Consider the following 20,938-nt stretch of genomic DNA (forward strand, 5'->3'; position numbering starts at 1 on the left):
GGTCGGTAAAAACACTGGGAAACACCTACAGGAAAAGTAAACTAGCATTGTAAATTCCTCATAAGCTAAATGTATCAAATGCCCTGAGGCTTCAAGTTTCCTCATAAGTCATATTTAGTCATCACACGATGGAATAAGGATTTGTTACGTGCTCTTGTAGCTGTTTAAACAGGAGAACGCAGTAGCTCTTGAAGTATCCTAGTCTACAATTAACCTTATTACTTAATGGATAGCAAGAAGCTTTCATAGCTCAGTTGGTTAGAGCACCCGTTTAGTAAGCGGGAGGTCTTGAGTTCAACTCTCAATGAAAGCATGCGTTTTGTTGTTTTTTTCAATCGTAGTCAGGAACGAATTTGGTCTCTCTTTTGTGTTTGTGTGTGTTTTGTTGTCTCTAACCATTTCGGCAATCTTTGACTAAGCGGGAGGTCTTGAGTTCAACTCTCAATGAAAGCATGCGTTTTGTTGTTTTTTTCAATCGTAGTCAGGAACGAATTTGGTCTCTCTTTTGTGTTTGTGTGTGTTTTGTTGTCTCTAACCATTTCGGCAATCTTTGACTTTAGTAATTCCGCGCACATCAAGTACTCCAGTAGTCATCAACAAAATAGACTCACAAATATAGAGATTTAAAAGATAGGTTTTGCTATATCTAATTGGACTGATTTTTAGTTAGAAATAAGTTGATTTCACAACTGTTGGATATGATTTGTGCTTTAAGATTCGACACGGATGACAAAAAAAAGAAGGTTAAAATGAGATCTAGATACTAATCCAATAGGTATAATTCGTCAACTTAGATTTACGCATTTTTCTTAAAGATCAGAACGTAACCCTTAAAAGATGGACATATATTGTGATACTAATTTTGAAGCAAAGAAACACAAAGTCACATAAACCTGCAGCAGCATTCTGCAACTGCAGGTTTAAACCATTAAAACTGTTTCCATAAAAAAAAAGTAAAAGATCAATAAAAAAAATAGAGAGTAAGATAGCAATAATTGACAGGCCACAAATGTTACTCACGAGAGAGGAATGCCACAGGAAAAGATCTTCGAACCACATACTCGTACTTTTAGCTAGGGCCCCGTTCATACTTCATACGCAAGAGCAAGCGTGCGTGCTTCTCGTTTACAGTGCTCAGCCATCGTTGCTACTCCATACTGCAACGTAGCTGCAAGGCCGACTCATAAATCTTTGTGTTGTTCACTCCTTTCCATCTCTCATAGATGTGCAACGATTTAAGCAGAAATGCGTTTTCACATAAAAAGACACTTATGTAAATTTATAAGACCACAAATAATGCACTTTCCTTTCGTGTAGCCCTGAATGAAAATAAAATTAATTCCGAGCTCAAAGAGTATACCGAAAATAATGCCCGACCGCTTTTGCTGTGAAAAGGCCACCGCTTTGAGCTGGCGTCAGCTGTTCCCCACCACACAAGCCCAGCAGCGCATTCCTACTGTTTCCTCCGTCCAACAAACGACTTCACAACTCTGATTCGTGCATAAATCACGACAACAAAAAACAACCCAGTTTGCCAAGAAAAACTCAAACTCGAACAGACAGAACAAATTAAGCGAGATACTTGTTCCACGGAAGCACTACATGAAGCAGCTCAACAACGACACAGAAGCACCGACAGCTTCACAACCCGAGACCCCAGCACAAAAGTTTTTAGCACAGCACAGCATGATAGTAAAGATAAGCAGAGGAATCGAATTCCCCGAGGAGCGATCATCTCAGTAGTCGTCGTCCTCCTCGCCGTCCTCATCGTCGCCTCCCTCAGCGCCGACCTCCTCGTAGTCCTTCTCCAGGGCAGCCAGGTCCTCACGGGCCTCGGAGAACTCGCCCTCCTCCATGCCCTCGCCGACGTACCAGTGGACAAAGGCGCGCTTGGCGTACATGAGGTCGAACTTGTGGTCGATGCGGGAGAACACCTCCACGACGCTGGTGGAGTTGGAGATCATGCAGACGGCGCGCTGCACCTTGGCGAGGTCGCCGCCGGGCACCACGGTGGGCGGCTGGTAGTTGATGCCGCACTTGAACCCAGTGGGGCACCAGTCCACGAACTGGATGGTGCGCTTGGTCTTGATGGTGGCCACGGCCGCGTTCACGTCCTTGGGCACCACGTCGCCCCGGTACATGAGGCAGCAGGCCATGTACTTGCCGTGGCGAGGGTCACACTTGGCCATCATGGACGATGGCTCGAAGGCGCTGTTGGTGATCTCGGACACGGAGAGCTGCTCGTGGTAGGCCTTCTCGGCGGAGATGACAGGAGCGTAGGACGAGAGCATGAAGTGGATCCTTGGGTACGGGACCAGGTTGGTCTGGAACTCGGTAACATCCACGTTCAGGGCTCCATCGAACCTCAGGGAAGTGGTCAGTGATGAGATCACCTGCACAACCAAACGAAACAAGATTCAGAACAGTTTTCAGTTTGACATCACAGATTGCATAGCACTAGTACATGGGAAACAATCAGATGTTGGGCAATGTGTTACCTGGGACACGAGGCGGTTGAGGTTGGTGTAGGTGGGCCTCTCGATGTCCAGGGAGCGCCTGCAGATGTCGTAGATGGCCTCATTGTCGAGCAGGATGGAGACGTCGGTGTGCTCCAGGAGCGAGTGCGTGGACAACACGCTGTTGTAGGGCTCGACCACAGAGGTCGACACCTGAGGAGATGGGTACACGGTGAAGCCGAGCTTGGACTTCTTTCCGTAGTCCACGGACAGGCGCTCGAGGAGGAGCGAGCCCAGACCAGACCCAGTTCCGCCACCGACGGCATTGAAGACCAGGAAGCCCTGGAGGCCAGTGCAGTTGTCGGCCAGCTTGCGGATGCGGTCGAGGCAGAGGTCCACAATCTCCTTGCCGACTGCAGAAACAGGAGCAAATCGGCCGTGAGAATTCGAACAAGGTGAAATCAGTTAATCAACGGAAGAACAGAGGGGTTGTGGGGGATTACTTGTGTAGTGACCACGGGCGAAGTTGTTGGCCGCATCCTCCTTGCCGCTGATGAGCTGCTCAGGGTGGAAAAGCTGGCGGTAGGCGCTCGTGCGCACCTCGTCGATCACGGTGGGCTCGAGATCGACGAAGACCGCACGGGGCACGTACTTCCCAGCGCCAGTCTCGCTGAAGAAAGTGTTGAAGGCATCATCACCACCTCCGATAGTCTTGTCACCGGAGGTCTGGCCATCAGGCTGCAGGGAGAACAGTAAGCTGATTAGTTGGGCGCAGAGGGTAATAGCAGAGCACATCAAGTCTGAAGAGTTAACTGGATCTCAGATTTCGAAAAATAATGGCCACGGCACTAGCGCTGTGGTCCGACAATTTCAAACCAGATCTAGACATCTCAGATCCGTGACTTAATTTAACACATGCTACCAATTCGCGTTTCTGACAATTCAATGGGGTTACTACTAATAATTCAGAAGGAAGGACACTACATCAACAGAACAGATCGAAAACAAATGGCTAAATTACTGCATCAAACAGACGAAACGCTACAAATCTAGAACGGAAAAGCACAAGGCTCACTCCTAGTCGAAGGATTCATGTGAGTGACTGAAACTACTGAAATAATTCATGACAGGGAACACACCTAATCGCACTGCAGATAATTACGCGCAGAAAACCCACCGAAATGGAAGGCGGAAGCAGTCAAGTCATAACAATTCAAATCGCGCGACAAATTACAGCCTACAGATACACCAGCGCTAACAGATCTGACAACTAAAACACAAACATTTCGCGGTGCGATCTAAATTTCTATCTCAGATCCACAAACCGCGAAGGGACCATTCCAACCAATCAACCAGAGACACAACGAAACGAATCATCTAAGGCGACAGAGCAGGAATCGTAGAGGGAGAGGGGAGATTCACGAACCTGGATGCCGTGCTCGAGGCAGTAAAGTTCCCAGCACGCGTTCCCGACCTGGATACCGGCCTGTCCGATGTGGATCGAGATGCACTCCCTCATCTTCGACGCAGGGGGTGGTGGCGGCTCGACGAGATCTGGGGTTTGGGGGAAGGAGGAGGAAGGAGAGACGGATCCGAACGAGTGAGCCGGCGTTTGTGAAGACGCCGGATGTGTAGTGGCTCCTCCGCTAGGCCCCCTCGGCCTCTTTATAGCCGCCGCGGGGAGGCGGCGCGGTGGCTTCCCTGGGTTAACCTAACGGCCGTTTCGCTCCCGTTAGGCGTGGGCCGCGGTGGGCCCGTCTCGCCAGCCTGGCCTGCCAGCGGTTGGTGCTAGTACGACTGGTTCCGCGAGCGCGATGGTTGGCAGACATGTGGGGCGCCAACATGTTTCTGTTCGTATGGGCCCATGTGTCATTGAGGTGCAGTGAGCAGGGGTCGGTGGATGGGGGGTTGGGGGGTGGGGAGGACGGATTCTGCGGGACGGCAAGGGAACGTTGGCTCCGGTCGCCGACTGGATTCAAAATTTGAAAATTGTAAATGTGCGCCGCGCCGATCACGGGAAAAGACGGAGCTGCCCTCCCGGATGGAAATATCTGGTGGAGCGGTGTGGCGCCCGGTAGGCACGGCCGCGCGGACCATGCGTGAATGATCGACGCAATCGGAGCTTGTTTGCCGAAACTGAAAGAAAAAAATTATTTTCAGACGAAGGAGCATTGCTCCAACTGAAAAAGGATGGCATCAGAATTTTAAGATTCTCCTCAAGGTCGTTCACTGAATTAGGAAAATCAAATATTGGTCGCACTTTATTTTATTTTTATGTTCAGATTATAGGAAGTTGAATGATATTGGAAGGGTTAGTTGGTTATACTCCCTTCGTGAAATATCGATATTTTTTTGTGAAATAACATTGATGTCATTGCATTCGTATTAAAAAATACGTATTTATGGTTATGATTTCATAGGTTGATGGATTAATCGTTGGTTAAATCCTCGGTCAAAGGAAACAAAATGCGGAGTACACCAGTTTTAAGGAATAGAGAGAGTATAAAAATTACACGCGTTTTGTAAAGCGAGTCAACTCAATTTCAACTTACATCGTGTCAAATCAAAATAATATGAAAATATATTCTAGAATGGATCTGATGACTTCATTCCACGCCGTAGAGGTTGATACTACTGTTAAAAGGTTGGTCAAGCTTTAGAAAGTTGAAAAGTTCACGAAATTAAGCCATGCATTTAGTATATGCTACATGGACATGGTTACTACTTAACTGATGATTAGGATCATATCTATTATATTTTCTCACATTGGTTCCTTACTTAACTGATGACTAGGATATTGTCGATTCCTATAATTTTTGTGTGTCCATTCCAAAAATCCTACTCCCTCCCGCCGAAATTACTTGTCATTGATTTTGTACAACTTGTATAAATCTGAGACAAGTAATTCCGGCCGGAGGGAGTATGTTTTTTATCTCCATAGGACATGATACTTGTCCTGTCAATTTCGGTATTTCCCCATGCCTACGTGATTTTATATGATGCGTTCCAAAAGGGGCATGAGAGACTTTGATTCAAAGGAATGCATTTTCTAACATTTCTCGTGGATCGCTTTCTTACACTTTAATCCTATAGGAACTTGTTAGACTTCGTGAAAAAGTTCTTTTGCGCCAATTATAACTATAACTTACACAATTGTCTATGCAAAATTTGTACTCCCTCCATCCCAAGTGACGTGGATTTGTATAGATTCTTATGCAAATCCATGTCACTTATTTTGGGACAAAGGGAGTACATTTTTTCTTATGCGCAACCATACTACTACTATTACAGCCGCCGGAAGGAAAATATTCAATCTCCGGTGGTTCCCCTCGTTTCTAACCGCCGATTTGGTGTTGAGAGACGAGGGGAACCACAAATCAGCGTCTGGCATCTAGTCTTGTTTTTTTGTTAGGTTTGTGTGTTCCTAACAGTATCATCATGACGGTGGAGATGGTATCGTCTAGAAGATTGTTGTCCTGGTTCTGTCCTCGTCTTGGTGCAGGCATCACAACTTACTCCAGGGAGTCGGTGTTTATTGCAGTTCGTCTTTTGATGTTGTTGGTCTTTATCCTTGTCGATTCGTTGACGAAGCAACAGTTTCACAGCTTGTCTTGCAAGGGGTTGTTCCCGTCATGGTACGTTCAACGATATTAAGTTCTCATTGTTTGAAGTGTGAGACTCATGCGGCTTTTCAAAACTTATGAGGTTAGTACAGATTGTGCAAGCATGGTATTCTGCAATTTCGTTACCGGTTACGTGGAGAAAAGTCGAGATGCAAAAGGTGAACCTAGAGATGTCGATTTAGAAGAACATTGTTGAAGCATTTAGTTTTATCGAGGATCTTCGTTGCTTATGTTTGGTTCCATTTGTATCGATCTATTGTATTTTCGATTAAATATGTGCCAGGCCTGGCTCTGTCGGGCTTAGGTCCTGTTTGGTTGGATTTAAAACTGCTTTCTGACTTTTGGCAATAAGCCGCAAAAGCACCAAATTAGATGCTTTCAGCTTTGGCTTTTGACATTTGATTTGATATTGTTAGATGATGGTATAAACAAAAAGTCAAAGTCAAAAACAACTATTTAGGTGCTTTTGTGACTTATAAGTCAAAAATCAAAAAACAGTTTTAAACCCAACCAAACAGGGCCTTAGCCCGCCGGGCTTCCGGGCTTTTTCCAAAAGCCCGGCCCGATAGCCAGTTATACCGGGGAGCGGCAAGCCCGCCCCAGGTTCCTTGGAAAAATTGACGTCACCATCCTGCTCAAGCCAACAACTTCGTCTTGGAGCAGTGGCGGAGAAAAGAGATGAGCCTCTCTCGGCGCTAGTTCGCCTTCGCCTCACCACCGCCTCCCGATTCCTCCGCCCTCTCCAAGCCACAGGCCACCGGATAACGCGCCGCGCAACCCTCCAAAACCCGCTCCCGCGAAGCACCCCTCCCCACACTCTCTCCCATAAACCCCCAAGCCCTGAATCGCCCCATCGTTCGTCTCCGTCGCCGAGCCACCATGCACCCCGACGCCACCTCCCCCTCGCACCGCATCGCCCGCGTCGCCGCGCACCTCAACCCGCTGACCCCGCCGCGCCCGCAGATGGAGGAGGCCGGCCTGAGGCCCGTGGCGTGCCGCGCCAAGGGCGCCGCGCCGGGGTTCAAGGTGGCCGTGCTGGGCGCGGCGGGCGGGATCGGCCAGTCGCTTTCGCTGCTCATGAAGATGAACCCGCTTGTCTCCGTGCTCCACCTCTACGACGTCGTCAACACGCCCGGGGTCACCGCCGACGTCAGCCACATGGACACCACCGCCGTGGTAACCAGTTGACCTCCTCCTCTCGTTGTGATGAATCAATCAACCACCGATGTTATGTGCTAATGAATGATTCCAGGAATCAGTGTACAGCGCTGAGTAGAGATTGATTTGGTTGGTGGCTTGCCTTATTTGCTTTCTAGGTGGAGTTTCGATGTTTTTTCCAGCAACCTGTGGTGACATCTGATAGGGGATTCTTATTCTTAACCGCTCTGCACGCTCCCCACCTAAACTGTGACCAATAGGGGGATATGATTGCAAGTGAAGTAGCCTGGAAGTTAAAATAGGGGCCTCTCAATCATTTGCGATTTCTGGCGCACCAGCAAAAATTGACACCTCATGCTTCACCGGTTTCTCACTGTCCCACCGGCTCAGTGGAGTTCCCCAAAATATCTCCGAAATCCTGGCAACATCTTGTCTTGTGTTGAAAAGAAAGCTACCTGATATGCTTAAAAACACACGCACACCTTCCATTTGTTCCTTTAGCAGTTCATTAGTCTAATCCATGCTTTGCTATTGTCTTATTGTCTATTGAGTCAGAGCCTGAAATACTATCTTATTGTCTATTGAAAGTATGAACAAATAAAGGGAAGTGTTTGAAGAAAATATAAATCGACTGCTAGTTGGAAAAACTAGGAGGATGAGAAATGATTATCTCAGTTCAGTACTTTCTGATGGTTGAAATCAACTAGAGATTTGTTCTATCTCAGACCACAGCTATTGATATAACAAATAATTGTGAGAAATATTCCTTTCAGGTCCGTGGCTTCCTTGGGCAACAACAGCTTGAGGCAGCACTTACAGGAATGGATCTTGTCATCATCCCTGCTGGCCTCCCAAGAAAACCGGGAATGACAAGGGATGATTTATTCAACAAAAATGCTGGGATCGTTCGCTCACTTTGTGAAGGCATTGCCAAGTGCTGTCCTAATGCAATTGTGAATTTGATCAGCAACCCTGTGAACTCCACCGTCCCCGTTGCAGCAGAGGTTTTCAAGAGAGCTGGAACTTACTGTCCCAAGCGTCTCCTTGGAGTGACGACACTTGATGTAGCGAGGGCTAACACCTTTGTGGTATGCAGCCTACGGAAACTATGTTGAATGCCTTCTCTTAAACAGCTTTTACGTACTTGCATACTCTATCATAACATCGTGTACATAGTTACATACATTACTAACATTGTTTTACGGCTCTCAGTAATTCATTTTTCTTCTTTGTTGCTTTTTACAGGCTGAAGTGCTTGGTGTTGATCCAAGAGATGTCAGCGTTCCGGTTGTTGGTGGTCATGCAGGGGTCACTATATTACCCCTCCTGTCACAGGTATCTTGTGGTGATGTCATCGCTTTTTTTTAGAACATGATGTTATCACATTGCAAATGTTAATTTGCCCATCAAGAAAAATAAATAGCTTCTGTGAATACCAATTGCTAATCTGAAGGCGACCTCTCTGCAGGTCAGTCCACCATGCTCATTCACTGCAGATGAAATCAGCTATTTGACTAACCGCATACAGAATGGTGGTACAGAAGTTGTTGAGGTATGATGCTGTTTACATATGATAGTTTGTTTTACAACTTAAGCCCCTATTTAGTAGTAGGTTGGATGATAGATTTTGCCTTCGTGTGGTCTCTCCATTTCATTTTTGTTAATACTCTGGCTATGCATTTTATAGCTGATAAATTCTAACTGAAAGCACATCTAATTTGTAATTCACAAATTCCACGTATACTGTTTTGCGTAGGAAATATTTTAGTGGAAACCGATTTTTCAATAATATCATGCATTTCTTAAAATTTAGTGGACCCTCAGCTCTGCTCCATTTTCGCGGAGGAAATATTTTAGTGGAAACCCATTTTTCAATAATATCATGCATTTTAGTGGACCCTCAGGTGAGAGGCTCTTTAAAATTTCTTAAGGATTTTGTCGTTAATAGTTAGTTGGCCAAGTTAGCAGGAATGTATAGACATATTTTTAGGAAATGTAATACCTGCACTTAGTTGTGTATGAAAGAAATTTCTGTAGCATTCAATCATCTACTGTACATAGATGTAGTTTCATATCCTTTGGATTGTCTATATTTGAAACTTCCACAGATCCAGTTTAAGTTTTGTTTTTTCATCCATGGAGTTTCATATCTTATTTTCACCTATGATTCAGGCAAAGGCTGGAGCAGGCTCTGCAACTTTGTCAATGGTAGGTGATGCTGCGTGATTTGCATGATTAGTAGCTGAGTCAAATAGTGATTACTAACAGAGATGGAAACATCTATCTCAGGCTTTTGCTGCTGCAAAATTCGCTGACGCATGCTTGCGAGGAATGCGGGGCGATGCTGGCATCGTGGAATGTTCATATGTTGCATCTGAGGTATTCTTAACACCAAACCTCAACCCTTCTCCTTCACATCACAGAAACTCATGATTAGTTCCCTTTTGTCTTGCATTATAGGTGACAGAGCTGCCATTCTTCGCGACAAAAGTGCGGTTAGGTCGGGGCGGAGCCGAAGAGATCCTTCCTCTCGGGCCACTGAATGACTTTGAGAGGTACCTTGGCTCTACTTAATTGGTCGCTTCCATAAGCAATTGCCTGCGAATCGTTACAAGTGGCTCTCTTTCCCAAAGTAATTGCTTTGCCTAATGTCCGCTTTCCAGAGCTGGCCTGGAGATGGCAAAGAAGGAGCTGGCCGAGAGCATTCAGAAGGGCGTGGCGTTCATGAACAAGTGAAACCTTATGGCTGGATGGGTCATCGTTCGTCCCCGACATATACATGCATAGAAGATGCAAAGACTAAAAGAGTGTGATATAGTGCTCCTATACCTGTAAAGCCACTACTGCCTGCAAGACACTAGTACAAAGGTTAATTGCCCTGTAGCTGCACTGAGTCTTTTCTTTTCATCGCGAAATAAAACCATTTACTAATAGCCTACTAGGCAAAGAACATGTCGCTGTGAATAGCTGTCCAGTCATGGACTCATGGTCTCATGGACCCAGGCTGTGATGTATCGGCACCTCCGCTTCGCTGGGTAGCACAACGTGCAGAACGAATTATATTTCACGTCGCCTTGCAGCGGGGCCGATCGGGTCCTATGAAAGTGTTAACTGCGAGGAAGGACTTTGGTGTAGCAGGTCGGACCAAAACACTGTTAACAACCTCCATTGATGAATGATGAGCACCCGTTCACAGTATGTGATTCAGGGAATACAAATGTGGTAATTCAATCCAGATACAAGTATTGAGGATACAGTGGGAGAGATAGAATCAAAGGAGAGGGGAGCAATTCAAGCTAGAGGAGAATCATGAGGTGAGATCGAAAGATCAGAGGGTGAGGACTTTCGATCTGATCCAGATATGTATCCGCCTCTTCTATACCTTCCGCGGTTTGCGCAGCAAAAGAAAAGGTTCCCTTTGTGCCACTTCTTGTAGTGTCTGCCCTTTGTGAATTGTGAGTTTTTTTTTTAGAGCAACGTTGTGAATTGTGAGTGTGGACCTCAGTCCAGTCCAGCTTCGATAAGACCCAGCCCATGGCGGGGATGTGACAAACACTCTGCGGGCAGCCGGGCAGCCGGGCCGCCGGGACGAGGCGTTCGTTACCTACAGCTGGGCCGCGGCTACAACTGCGCTGCACCGATGATACGCAGCTTGTGCACCCGCGCGACATGAACTTGGGCCTTTAGGGAGTGGTTATACTCAATTGGGCCCAACATCGAGAAGGAAACAAAATCCTCCCTCCCTCTCTGTATTCTGATTCTGCGACACTGTTTCTTATTATTACGCACAGCGCTCTCACTCTCCGACAGCTTGACCCGGCAATCTGCATTAACTAGCTCTAGTCCATTTCTGTTAACAGTTTGACCTGCGTTTACTGCTACTGGTCCTGCCTGCGCCGTACTACTACTCGGTAATGCGCCAAATTATTGGTAGTACCTATCTCATTAAATTCGTTTCACGCACTCCATGGAACACACATGGATAGAGCCCGAAACTCCAGATTAGGACCCGCGCCTTGCCCCTTGCTTGACCATTTACTATCAGACGGAAGGAGTTCTTCAGGATGGTCACTTCTTCAGGGGGATTAATGCCATCAGATGATAAGAGGGGCAGATGGGCCAAGGGAAAGAGCCCCCGGTCCCGGTGCATGATTGCATCGGAAAAGAAGAAAAGATGAGCGAGTTGGCTTCATTTCTGCTGCAGAGTGCAGAGAGAGGGAGAGATCTACTAATAGTACCACATGGTAGCCTGAAAAATGCTGCACAATTCTTTCCATCTCCCTACCCTCCTTTTGGTGTTTCCTTTTTCTTATGCTTTTGGTGGAGTACATTTCTGAATCCGGTTAATTGTTAGGCTTGCTGCTGTGTGTCCACTTTACCTGCTCACAGCTTCCACTTGAATCTGTCGGTTCCAGTTGGGGTTGGGGGTTCACTCTCGTCGTCCCCTAAACGCCCTACCCTGCCTTCTCCATTTCCATGTCAGCTATAGCCCTTGGCAAGTTGTGTTCACGGGGATCAAATGATAATTCTTTTTATGGAAACACGGGTAGATCCATTTTCAGACATGTTAAACACGAAATTAAATCTCTTCTCGATAACATGGTATCCACCGCACGCAGGCTGAACCAGAGCCTGATTGATTAGGCCTGACCAAGGATATCGATGAGGCCGGCCGGCCTGATCAAGAAATCTATGATGACTCTCCGGCCGGCCTCGATCCCGAACCATCGATCAGGAGGACGTACATACGCGTGCGCACGAGCAAGAGGCGTCAGAGATGGCTGGCTGGCCCATGCCGGAGACACGGGCCCAGGGGCCAGCCCGTGCTGCACGCCACCACGAGCTCTACGTGCGTACAAAGGGCTAGCTACCCCTTCCTGGCTTCCCTGCGACTCGTTCTGCGAGAGGGCGTGGTCTGCTCAGATCTAACGTGACTGTGTATGTATGTATGCAGGCCCTTGTTTCGGCTAAGTGCTGGGCCTCTTCGGAGAAAGAGAAGACGGGCACACACCACCACCACCACCGCAACGGTACGTAGCTATATACAGGGCCCTGGCTATACACCATGGATCATGCATGTGAGTGAGCCCAGATGTACTCACGTCCGGACGGCCGCCTCCGTCGACGTCTCTGCGTCCCTGGACTCACTGGACCACGTACGCGCGCCCCCGATTCCGCTTTCGCTTTTCACCGAAGCCATTGTCCGGATCGAATGAGCAAAACGCACTTAATTAGCGCCGCATCATTTCGTTTTCGACGGGCCTTTGTTACTTGAGAATCTAACAACGTACTGGAGTCCTTAATTTGTCTGCAACATGGATAAATAAAGAACCCTCTTTGCAAGGTCGTTTGTTGGGTAACGTAGATCACTATGGCACATGGTTTAGCTAGCCTGTCTGCATGCTTCCGGTGCATGCTTGTTCATCCCGTGCACGGTCCAAACGAGACCAATCCTGACGACCTAGCTAGCATTCGCTAGCTACCTCTCCGGGGGTCACACACGCTGGTCTGTTCGAAAGGTAAAAAATCTCATGCACCATCCACGGTTGCACCACTAAAAGAAAACCTCGACAAAAATACCATATCAGTATACTCCAATAACAGCGTATATTTTTTTGAGATTTTTTTGGTGGTGCAACTGTGCAAGTATGTAGCTTCACGCGTGGATACCGGTCGATCGATGGTACAACCCAGGCTACCCGTTCGAAGGTGATCTCTTGGGCCATGAATGAGAGCGAGCGAACAGGACAGGGGACTCACAGGACAGGAGGCACAGGCAGGGATAGCTGGCTCAACTGTGACTCCGCGCGCGGCCAGTGTAGCTCACAGGTAAAGCGTGTTTTCTATTTCGGACAGGCGGGTACACTGTAAACTGTGGTAAATAGCGTTAGGATAAACAGTAAGAAAGGCAACAGAAGCTGCAACCGGAGCAATGTCGCGCTGCAATCATGGCGGTAGTATAGCACTGCTTGCTCCACAGGAGACCGAAATCACCAAAAACATCTTCATCAAGCCTCCGTTTTACCACCAGACAACCTTGCCTAGCTGCCTTGACCCTCCGGTGGACGGCAGATCTCTCGCTTCCTCTGGGTGTCCATTAAGCCGCATCATCCTATCATACACAGGCAGCAAAATTAACCTCGTAACGTAACAATGTACTGCTACTAGTACTCAGTACTAAGATTTGGGGCCACACGCCAATAATTGGACGGGCAGGTGTGGGCGAACACATGGCGCTGCCGCGTAGCGGGATCGCGCATTCGATTGCTGCGGTCGTTTCGTCGCGGATGTGACCTTCCTCTTGGACGTATCGAACGGGACCGGACAAAGCGGCAGCGGTTTGGTTAGTACCATATGACATCGATCGCACTGTCTGTCCACCTAATCTCATGGTCCTTCTCGTTTTTAATTTGTCTAGCAGTTGCTTCATTTTTTTACGGATCGTTTGGTTGATGGTAGCTCGTGCCACGAAATACTCTTCTTCTTGGTTGGAATATTGAGGACAGTTTGCCCAAAATTTTGAAAGCTCGTTCAACAATAACTAAGAGTTACGTACATGTTTCATCTGCGTTATCTGCCTCAGGTCACTGAACGGCCGCTACTAGCCGGTTACAAAGACGGAAGAGAAAAACCACGGGGAAGGGAGGGCCAACATTTCAACCGTAGGGTACCAGCTATTTAATTCGATTTTTACACGAAACTATACCCCTTTTTTAAATAACAAAAAAACCCTATCCGCCGTCACGTCAGGCAAGGAAGCCGGCGATCGCGTCTCCCAAGTCCCGATGGCGGAGAAGAAAGCCATTGACAAGGACACGGTACGTAAAGAACTTAAATTCCACAGTTCAGCGAGAGATTTCCATCGGTAGAAGAAAGCTAGCCGCCTGGGGCAAAACCAGGGCAGAGAGGTCACCATCTCCCCCCACAGAAAAAGCAGAGCCGGGGATCAGAGCAACGAGAGCCGAGAGAGAGAGAGGAGAGGGCGACATGTTCCTGCGCCGTGGAAAGGCGCGCCGTTCCCCGTCGCGTTCCATGGCGGTCGGTGCCCCGGCCCCCGGTGCGTGCGCGCTCCCCCATCATCCGGAGCTGGCCCTGGCGACGTCGCAGCAATAAGCGCACCCGCCGATGGAGCATGATTATTGCCATGGCTAGCCCACAACGGGGGACGCGGATGACGAGAGGCATCGGCGTCATAATCATCGTCCTGCCATGGGGCTCACCGCTCACGCAGCGGATTAGTTTCTACTACCAGTGCTGATCGATCTGATCCAGTATCTGATGCTGCGGCATGACGTTACGCCAAGGGCAAAGCATCTGCTAACCAGAACCCTTTGTTTTCTTTCGCCTACCTACCCTGCACATCCTTTGACATTTGCAAACCAACCAAGCATCCGAATCCTACGGAAGGGATAATGAAACTTCTTGGATTGAGAGAGAGGAACGAAAAAAAGTCAAAAGGAAGCATCAGTCGAAGTGCTTTGGCAACACCAGCTGTTCGATCTGCAAAAGTGCTTTTCTCTCTTTTTTTGGAAGTGCTTGCAATTGTGATATGAGATCTGAATTTAAGACCATCCCACTTCATATGTTTGCACGGCAACAGGGCCCTACTTTAAAAAGGATCTTTGTTCTTGGTTCTTCCACAACAAAGATTAGATTCGATCCTTCCTTCATGCTGAACAGGATAGGAAATGCACTTGACATTAAATGGCTACATTGGAGAAAAGAGGATCAAGAGCTCTAAGAGTACATTAACTCACTACAGTGACCTACATTACAGCAGCAAAGCAAACAACATCAAACAGGACACCCAACACCAAGGCTTGAATATGTACAGCACAATTAGTCTTGAAACTTAACACGCCCTAGACTCGGACCTAAGTTTGCATGATCGAAGCTCGCAATTTTTTTTTTGTGTGGCGACGAAGGTAGCATTTCAAGACTTGGATCATCAGATGCTGATGAGATCAGGAGGAGCTGATGACTCCGAGCCTGTTTGATGCAGTTGCTGATCTTTTGCGTCGGTGGTTGGTGCTGCTTCACTGGAACTGGTTGGAGCCGGAGGGCTGGAAGCAGAACCTTCGTCGAAGTGTGGGAGCTCTTCTCCTTGGTTGGAAGCAGGCTTTGGGAGCTCACTGAGGATCTGCACAACCTCCCGCATTGTCGGGCGCTGCACGCTCTGCTCCTCGATGCAGAGCAACGCAACATAGAAGACATGCATGACTTCGTGCAGCGGCACGGTCGAGAGCCTTGGGTCCAGGATCTTCATCACTTGCTCCTTGTTTGAGTCCGTCATCATCTTGACCCACTGGACAATGTCGACACCATCGCCAAACTCACCTACTGGTTTCCTCCCAGTGACAAGCTCAAGAAGCACAACACCAAAGCTATACACATCACTCTTCTCATCGACCTTCAGGGTGTATGCATATTCTGGAAAGGCATAGGTGACAAAGTAATGTAAGATTGGTTAATTAGGAAGTACTACATTTCTGTTCTTTTGCAGCTAGAGAATATCCAGTTAGAATGAGATACAACATTAAAGTATTTGAACCAAATTGCACAAAAGTATGCTTAGAAAAATAAAATTTATAACATGCCCATGTAATAATACTGAAGTCAATGTTATACTGTGCATCTTGAGAATAAAAAGTCTGAACTGACCTAGAAGAGTATATGTTTTGTTACCTGGAGCAATGTAGCCATATGAGCCAGCAATTGCGGACATGCATTCAGATGCGCCGGTATCCTGCAAGAATTTAGCCAGCCCGAAATCGGCCACATGAGCTTCAAAGTCAGAGTCAAGAAGTATATTGTTCGACTTGACATCACGGTGAAGTATCAGCGGTGAACAATCATGGTGCAGGTAACATAGACCCTTGGCAGCCTCAATGGCAATCTTGTACCGAGTGTCCCAATGCAGGTGCTCGCCCTTCTTGCCATGGAGCAGCTCCCCAAGACTGCCATTGGGCATATACTCATAGACCAGCAGGTTAGTCTCATTGTTTGAGCAGAAGCCTAGCAGGCGCACAATATGGCGATGCCGGATCCTCCCTAGTGTTTGTATCTCTGCTGAGAATCCATGATCATGTGATGAGCCACGGACCATTGCTGGGAGCCTCTTCACGGCCACGTGATCACCATTGGGCATTGATCCCTTGTACACAGTTCCTGCTCCGCCTTTGCCAATAATGTTCTCCTCTTTCAGGGAATCAAGCACATCATCACAGGTGAAATCAAGGCGCTGGAATGCAGTTAGTTTCCACATACGTGCATCACTGGCTTTCTTCAATGACCGTGCCTTCAGAATTGCCGCGGCAGCAAATGCAATGGAGCAAAGAAGCAAGCCGAGCACAATGATCAGCTTGACACCACTAGACAGCCCGCGATGGCCATGGGTGTTGTGACCAGTATCAGCAATGCCAGGGCGGCATGGGCCAAGGTATGGTCCACACAAGCTTGGATTGCCAACGAAAGATGTGGCATTGAAGTAGCTGAACTGGCCAGTCACCGGAACAAGCCCAGACAAGTTGTTATATGAGAAGTCCACCGCTGTCAAGCTCTGCATTGTCGCAATGGATGGAGGTATCTCTCCATCAAGGTGGTTCCTGGATAAGTTGAGGTAGTTCAGTATCCTCATCCCAGAGATTGCCGGAGGTATATCCCCAGAGAGGTTGTTCCGGCTCAAGTCCAAGTAAGTGAGCAGCCGGCATTTCCCAATCTCCGGCGGAACACCTCCCTCAATTGAATTGCTGCTAAGGTCAGCCTTGGAGAGCTGCTGCAGCCGCCCAATCTCAGCAGGCATCACACCGGAGAAGGAGTTCCGATCAAGAAGCAGCTTCTGAACACCAGAGAAGTTTCCAATAGATGCCGGCAATGTACCGGTGAGCTGATTGTTGGACAGGTTGATCTCCCCCAGATTAGGCGCTGCAACGCCAACCACAGCCGGGAAATTGCCGGTGAGGAGGTTATCTTGCAGCTCCACCTGAGTCAGCTTCTGCAACTCAAAGAGCCCCTTCGGAATTGAGCCGTTCAAGTAGTTCTCCCCTAGACGTATACGGCTCAACGATTTGCACTGGCCGAGGGAGTCTGGGATGGAGCCGAACAAAGAGTTGCCGAGGGCGATAAGCGTGTGCAGCTTGCCCCCGGCGCAGAGCTCTGCCGGCAGCGTGCTGGTGAGCTTGTTCGACGAGAGGTCGACCAGCTGGAGGCGGCCGTTGCGGCCGAGACGGCGGGGCACACCGCCGGTGAAGTTGTTCTCCCACAGCTGCAGCACCTCGAGGCTTGGCAGGTCGCCAACAAAGTCGGGGATGTCACCACGCAGCTTGTTGCGGAACAGGTTGAGCAGCGTCATGTTCTTGAGCTCGGAAAAGCTCGCCGGTATCACGCCGGTGAGCACATTGTTGGACAAGTCCAATGAGCTAAGGCTCTTAAGATACCCCAGCTCCGTCGGTATGGAACCACTGAGGCCGTTCACCTGCAAGAAGAGCGTGTCGAGCTTCTGCAGCTTCCCAAGCTCCGGCGGGATTTCCCCAGAGAGACCGCAGTTGGCGGCGTCGAGCCGTACGAGCTCTGTGAGGTTCCCCAGCTCCGCCGGGAGGCCACCGGAGTAACTGTTGTAGTACCCAAGGTATAGCTCCCTAAGGCTCGTGAGGTTCCCCAGCTCGGGCGGAATGGTGCCGGAGAGCTCGTTGCCGGAGACGGCGAGGTACTGCAGGCGGGCCCAGCGGCCGTACTCGGGGGGAATCTGGCCGGAGAAGAAGTTGCCGCCGAGGTGCAGGTGGCGGAGCAGCGGCATCTGCGCGACCTCGAGGGGGAGCGGGCTGGTGAGGTTGTTGTTGTAGAGGTCGAGGACGCGGAGCGCCCTGAGGCACGCGAGAGCGGGGGGGAGGGAGCCGTTGAAGGCGTTGTTGGAGAGGTTGAGGTGGGTGAGGAACTGGAGGTGGCCGAGCGCGGCAGGGACGGGGCCGAAGAAGGCGTTGGCGCCGACGTCGAGGCGGAGGAGGCCACGGAGGCGGGACAGCGCCGGCGGGAGGGCGCCGGAGAGGTTGAGCCCGCCGACGTCGAGGCCCACGACGGTGCCGCGGGGGCCGCAGGTGACGCCGGCCCACGCGCAGTGCGCCGCCGACTCGTTCTTCTTCGGCGCCGCCCAGGACGCGAGCGCGCCGGTGGGGTCGGACAGCGCCGCCTTCGCCGCCAGCAGCGCGTCCGCGTCGCCATCGGCTGCCGCGCCAACCCCGGCACCGGCGAGCAGCAGGACGAGGAGCAGCGGGAGAAGCCGGAGATGCATTGGGGTTTTCTGTTGGGGAAGAGGATGGATGAGAGGGAAAGCGGGGCTCAGGCTCAGAACACGCAGGGGTCACACTCTCGGCGAGGAGAGGAGAGTGGCGACAAGGAGAGTGAGCGGGGAAGGGGGTGTTGCTTTGCGGTTGCGCTTTGGCTGTGGGTGTGGACACGAGGAGGAGGGGTATAGGGGCTCGCAAGAAATTTGATTTTCTTTTTGTTTCGTTTTGGGGTTGGGGGGCGGTGTGTGTGCGCGCGCTCTGCTGTGTGGTTTTGCTTTTGGGGTTGGGGGTTGGGTTTTATAATGCGATGATGATCTTGGGGTATTGGTCTTTTGGGGTTGGCCAAACTGGGGGATTGGGGGTTGGATTGTGGAGAGACATGGCCAGTTTGACCAATGGTTATTCTCTAATTTGATTTCTCCTTGTTACTACTCTATTGTACAGTACCAGTAGATAGTAGCTTTATTTTCATTTCGTTTGGTTTGAGACTTTGTCTTTGCTCTGTAATGTACTGTCTGGTGCTGCGCTGTAGTACAGTGCTCCGGTACTTCCTCCAGCTCTGTAAAAAAATTGTACTTGTACTGTACTACTATACAATGTTCCAGTAGTTTATTTAGGAGTATACATTATAGTTTTAAAATGCCTAGGGTAAAGTTTTGACCACCAATTTTCCATAACACATATGTACGTTTAACAATATACTTTGAAGTATTCTTCATCGTGAAATTATACATTTGGTCCAACCATCAAACATAAACACTTTTGGAAAGGTTGTCAATTAAAGAAGTCAGATCCAAGAGAAAAGCATGTTAAACATGTAAAAAGAAGTACTAGTAAATACACATGTAATTGTTCGTGTACATATGCGCTTGTTGTTTTTTGTGTTAATTTGATATATGCAACTGCAATTTTGACGAATTCAAAAAATACCACTGCAATTCTCATCTTTTGAAAAATGACACCGCAATAGCATCTTTAGACCCACTGTAGTGTGGTATTTTTCGAAGAATCTACAAATTTGCAGTGGCATTTTCAAATGATGAAAAATGCGGTGCCATTTTTTGAATCCTCCAAAATGGGAGGTGGCATTAACCACTGGTTTTATTTTATTTTTCTAAAACCTATAGCTTTGACATGAGAATTTACAATCACATGGAGGACTTGTACAATAGGTAGTTGTAACATGTTTATGCTTTTCCCCGAGTTTTGCTTATATTGGGAAATACCTCTGTTTTCTCACCCCGGTGGCCAGTGCTCGAGGTGCTGCAACTTCGACTCACTCCAGTACTGCCGCGGTGGTATAATTTGCCATTTTGCCCGCGCCGCAATGGTGCGAAGAAAGGTTCTTGGAGATAGCTGGGAGTTTCACGGGGCATGGTGGAGGCAGTAGTAGTAACGAATGCGCGAGGTTTCGGCACACTTTGCTCAGAACCTGCTGGTAATAACGCGCGGGTTTTACGGGCATCGGAAAAGAAATCGTGCGTTTACGTTGCCTGGACGGTATTCTAGAAAAAAACGTTGCCTGGACGAAGAAGAGAGCGGCGGACTCGGAGCGGCGAATCTCGCCGCCTCGAGCGCGCGGATGCAACGCAACGCAGTGCACTTGGCCTGCGTTTAATGGAGTACCCGCCAAACAAAGCTCCAGCCCGACAGGAGCCCCGCGCTGGCAACTCCATCATTGCCGACGCAAGCTCCACCGGTATTCTTGACCCGGAAGAAAATGTGCACGATTTACCATACTACAGTATTCGCACGGTCTAACTGGCGGTATACTACTATGCTGCTGCTACTACTATACAGTACTGTCCGGCTCGCGCGTATCCTCTGGAGGTTTATACCGCGGTACATGTACAGGACACACAGGGGAATACCGTACGTACAAGTAATGTATGCGTACGCACGTAGTACGTACGTGGATTTTGGATGGATGGTCTGCATTCAGGGCGAATTGAACCAGGAGGAGCCTCACCGATAACTCTGACCGGCGGAATGGACGGAATGAATGTGGATTAATGTCCAATATATACCTCCCGTACTACTTCCTTGTCCTACCCTCTGTATTTTCTTCAGGTTCCGGCGTGGTTAGTACTGTAGCAATATACTTTGCGACTTTGGATGCTGCATTTAGGGCAGTCTTACGACTTCACCAACAACGCTGACTTTTCAGGGTGGTGACAAAAAAATGGTTTACCCATCTCATCAATTTCCTCCCTCAGAAACCGCAGAGGAGGCCCCGAGCGAGCTGCGCAAAAATTAACGTAACCCTGCAGGCTCATCCGTGCGTTTAGCAACTGCTAGCTGATGCCGGAGCTGGACACGGTAATAAATTAACCGATCGCCAGTCGTGAAGGAATTACGGAGGTACAGGTACTTAGCAAATCGCGGTTGCAGTTTACTGGATGAGTACTTAGTTTAAGGA

General features: G+C 48.8%; 3 protein-coding genes and 1 non-coding gene across 4 annotated transcripts; 2 read left to right on the top strand and 2 right to left on the bottom strand.

Moving 5' to 3' along the window:
- Positions 1 to 239: 239 nt before the first annotated feature.
- Positions 240 to 313, top strand: TRNAT-AGU. Its single transcript has one exon. It is a non-coding gene; the product is annotated as a tRNA-Thr (tRNA).
- A 1,168-nt stretch (positions 314 to 1,481) lies between these two features.
- On the bottom strand, positions 1,482 to 4,110 carry LOC100835359 (tubulin alpha-2 chain). Its single transcript, XM_003558620.4, has 4 exons — positions 3,883 to 4,110; positions 2,960 to 3,194; positions 2,499 to 2,869; positions 1,482 to 2,393 (listed from the first exon to the last, which is right to left on the bottom strand). Exons 1-4 carry the CDS (start codon positions 3,973 to 3,975, stop codon positions 1,737 to 1,739), a joined length of 1,356 nt encoding a protein of 451 aa, XP_003558668.1. The 5' UTR covers positions 3,976 to 4,110; the 3' UTR covers positions 1,482 to 1,736.
- Positions 4,111 to 6,694: 2,584 nt separating this feature from the next.
- Positions 6,695 to 10,189, top strand: LOC100841882 (malate dehydrogenase, glyoxysomal). Its single transcript, XM_003558641.4, has 8 exons — positions 6,695 to 7,255; positions 8,011 to 8,325; positions 8,483 to 8,572; positions 8,706 to 8,789; positions 9,410 to 9,445; positions 9,527 to 9,616; positions 9,698 to 9,792; positions 9,901 to 10,189. The coding sequence occupies exons 1-8, from the start codon at positions 6,959 to 6,961 to the stop codon at positions 9,971 to 9,973; spliced, it is 1,080 nt and encodes a 359-aa protein (XP_003558689.2). The 5' UTR covers positions 6,695 to 6,958; the 3' UTR covers positions 9,974 to 10,189.
- Positions 10,190 to 14,842: 4,653 nt separating this feature from the next.
- LOC100839339 (leucine-rich repeat receptor-like serine/threonine-protein kinase BAM1) lies at positions 14,843 to 18,795 on the bottom strand. The gene is made up of 2 exons (XM_003558633.4): positions 15,923 to 18,795; positions 14,843 to 15,667 (listed from the first exon to the last, which is right to left on the bottom strand). The coding sequence occupies exons 1-2, from the start codon at positions 18,522 to 18,524 to the stop codon at positions 15,186 to 15,188; spliced, it is 3,084 nt and encodes a 1,027-aa protein (XP_003558681.1). The 5' UTR covers positions 18,525 to 18,795; the 3' UTR covers positions 14,843 to 15,185.
- Positions 18,796 to 20,938: the final 2,143 nt, after the last annotated feature.

This window comes from Brachypodium distachyon, chromosome 1 (genome assembly GCF_000005505.3).
Source record: "Brachypodium distachyon strain Bd21 chromosome 1, Brachypodium_distachyon_v3.0, whole genome shotgun sequence".
NCBI classification, from domain to species: domain Eukaryota; kingdom Viridiplantae; phylum Streptophyta; class Magnoliopsida; order Poales; family Poaceae; genus Brachypodium; species Brachypodium distachyon.

Bases quoted from the DNA above. Each gene is read 5' to 3' on its own strand.
- LOC100835359 (XM_003558620.4), bottom strand. From the start codon at position 3,975: ATGAGGGAGTGCATCTCGATCCACATCGGACAGGCCGGTATCCAGGTC. The intron at 3,195-3,882 runs GTTCGTGAATCT...TTCTCCCTGCAG, and splicing joins GCCTCGAGCACGGCATCCAG to CCTGATGGCCAGACCTCCGG. The intron at 2,870-2,959 runs GTAATCCCCCAC...CTGTTTCTGCAG, and splicing joins CGCCCGTGGTCACTACACAA to TCGGCAAGGAGATTGTGGAC.
- LOC100839339 (XM_003558633.4), bottom strand. From the start codon at position 18,524: ATGCATCTCCGGCTTCTCCCGCTGCTCCTCGTCCTGCTGCTCGCCGGT. The intron at 15,668-15,922 runs GTAACAAAACAT...ATGCCTTTCCAG, and splicing joins ATATGGCTACATTGCTCCAG to AATATGCATACACCCTGAAG.
- LOC100841882 (XM_003558641.4), top strand. From the start codon at position 6,959: ATGCACCCCGACGCCACCTCCCCCTCGCACCGCATCGCCCGCGTCGCC. The intron at 8,573-8,705 runs GTATCTTGTGGT...ACCTCTCTGCAG, and splicing joins TATTACCCCTCCTGTCACAG to GTCAGTCCACCATGCTCATT. The intron at 9,446-9,526 runs GTAGGTGATGCT...CATCTATCTCAG, and splicing joins GCTCTGCAACTTTGTCAATG to GCTTTTGCTGCTGCAAAATT.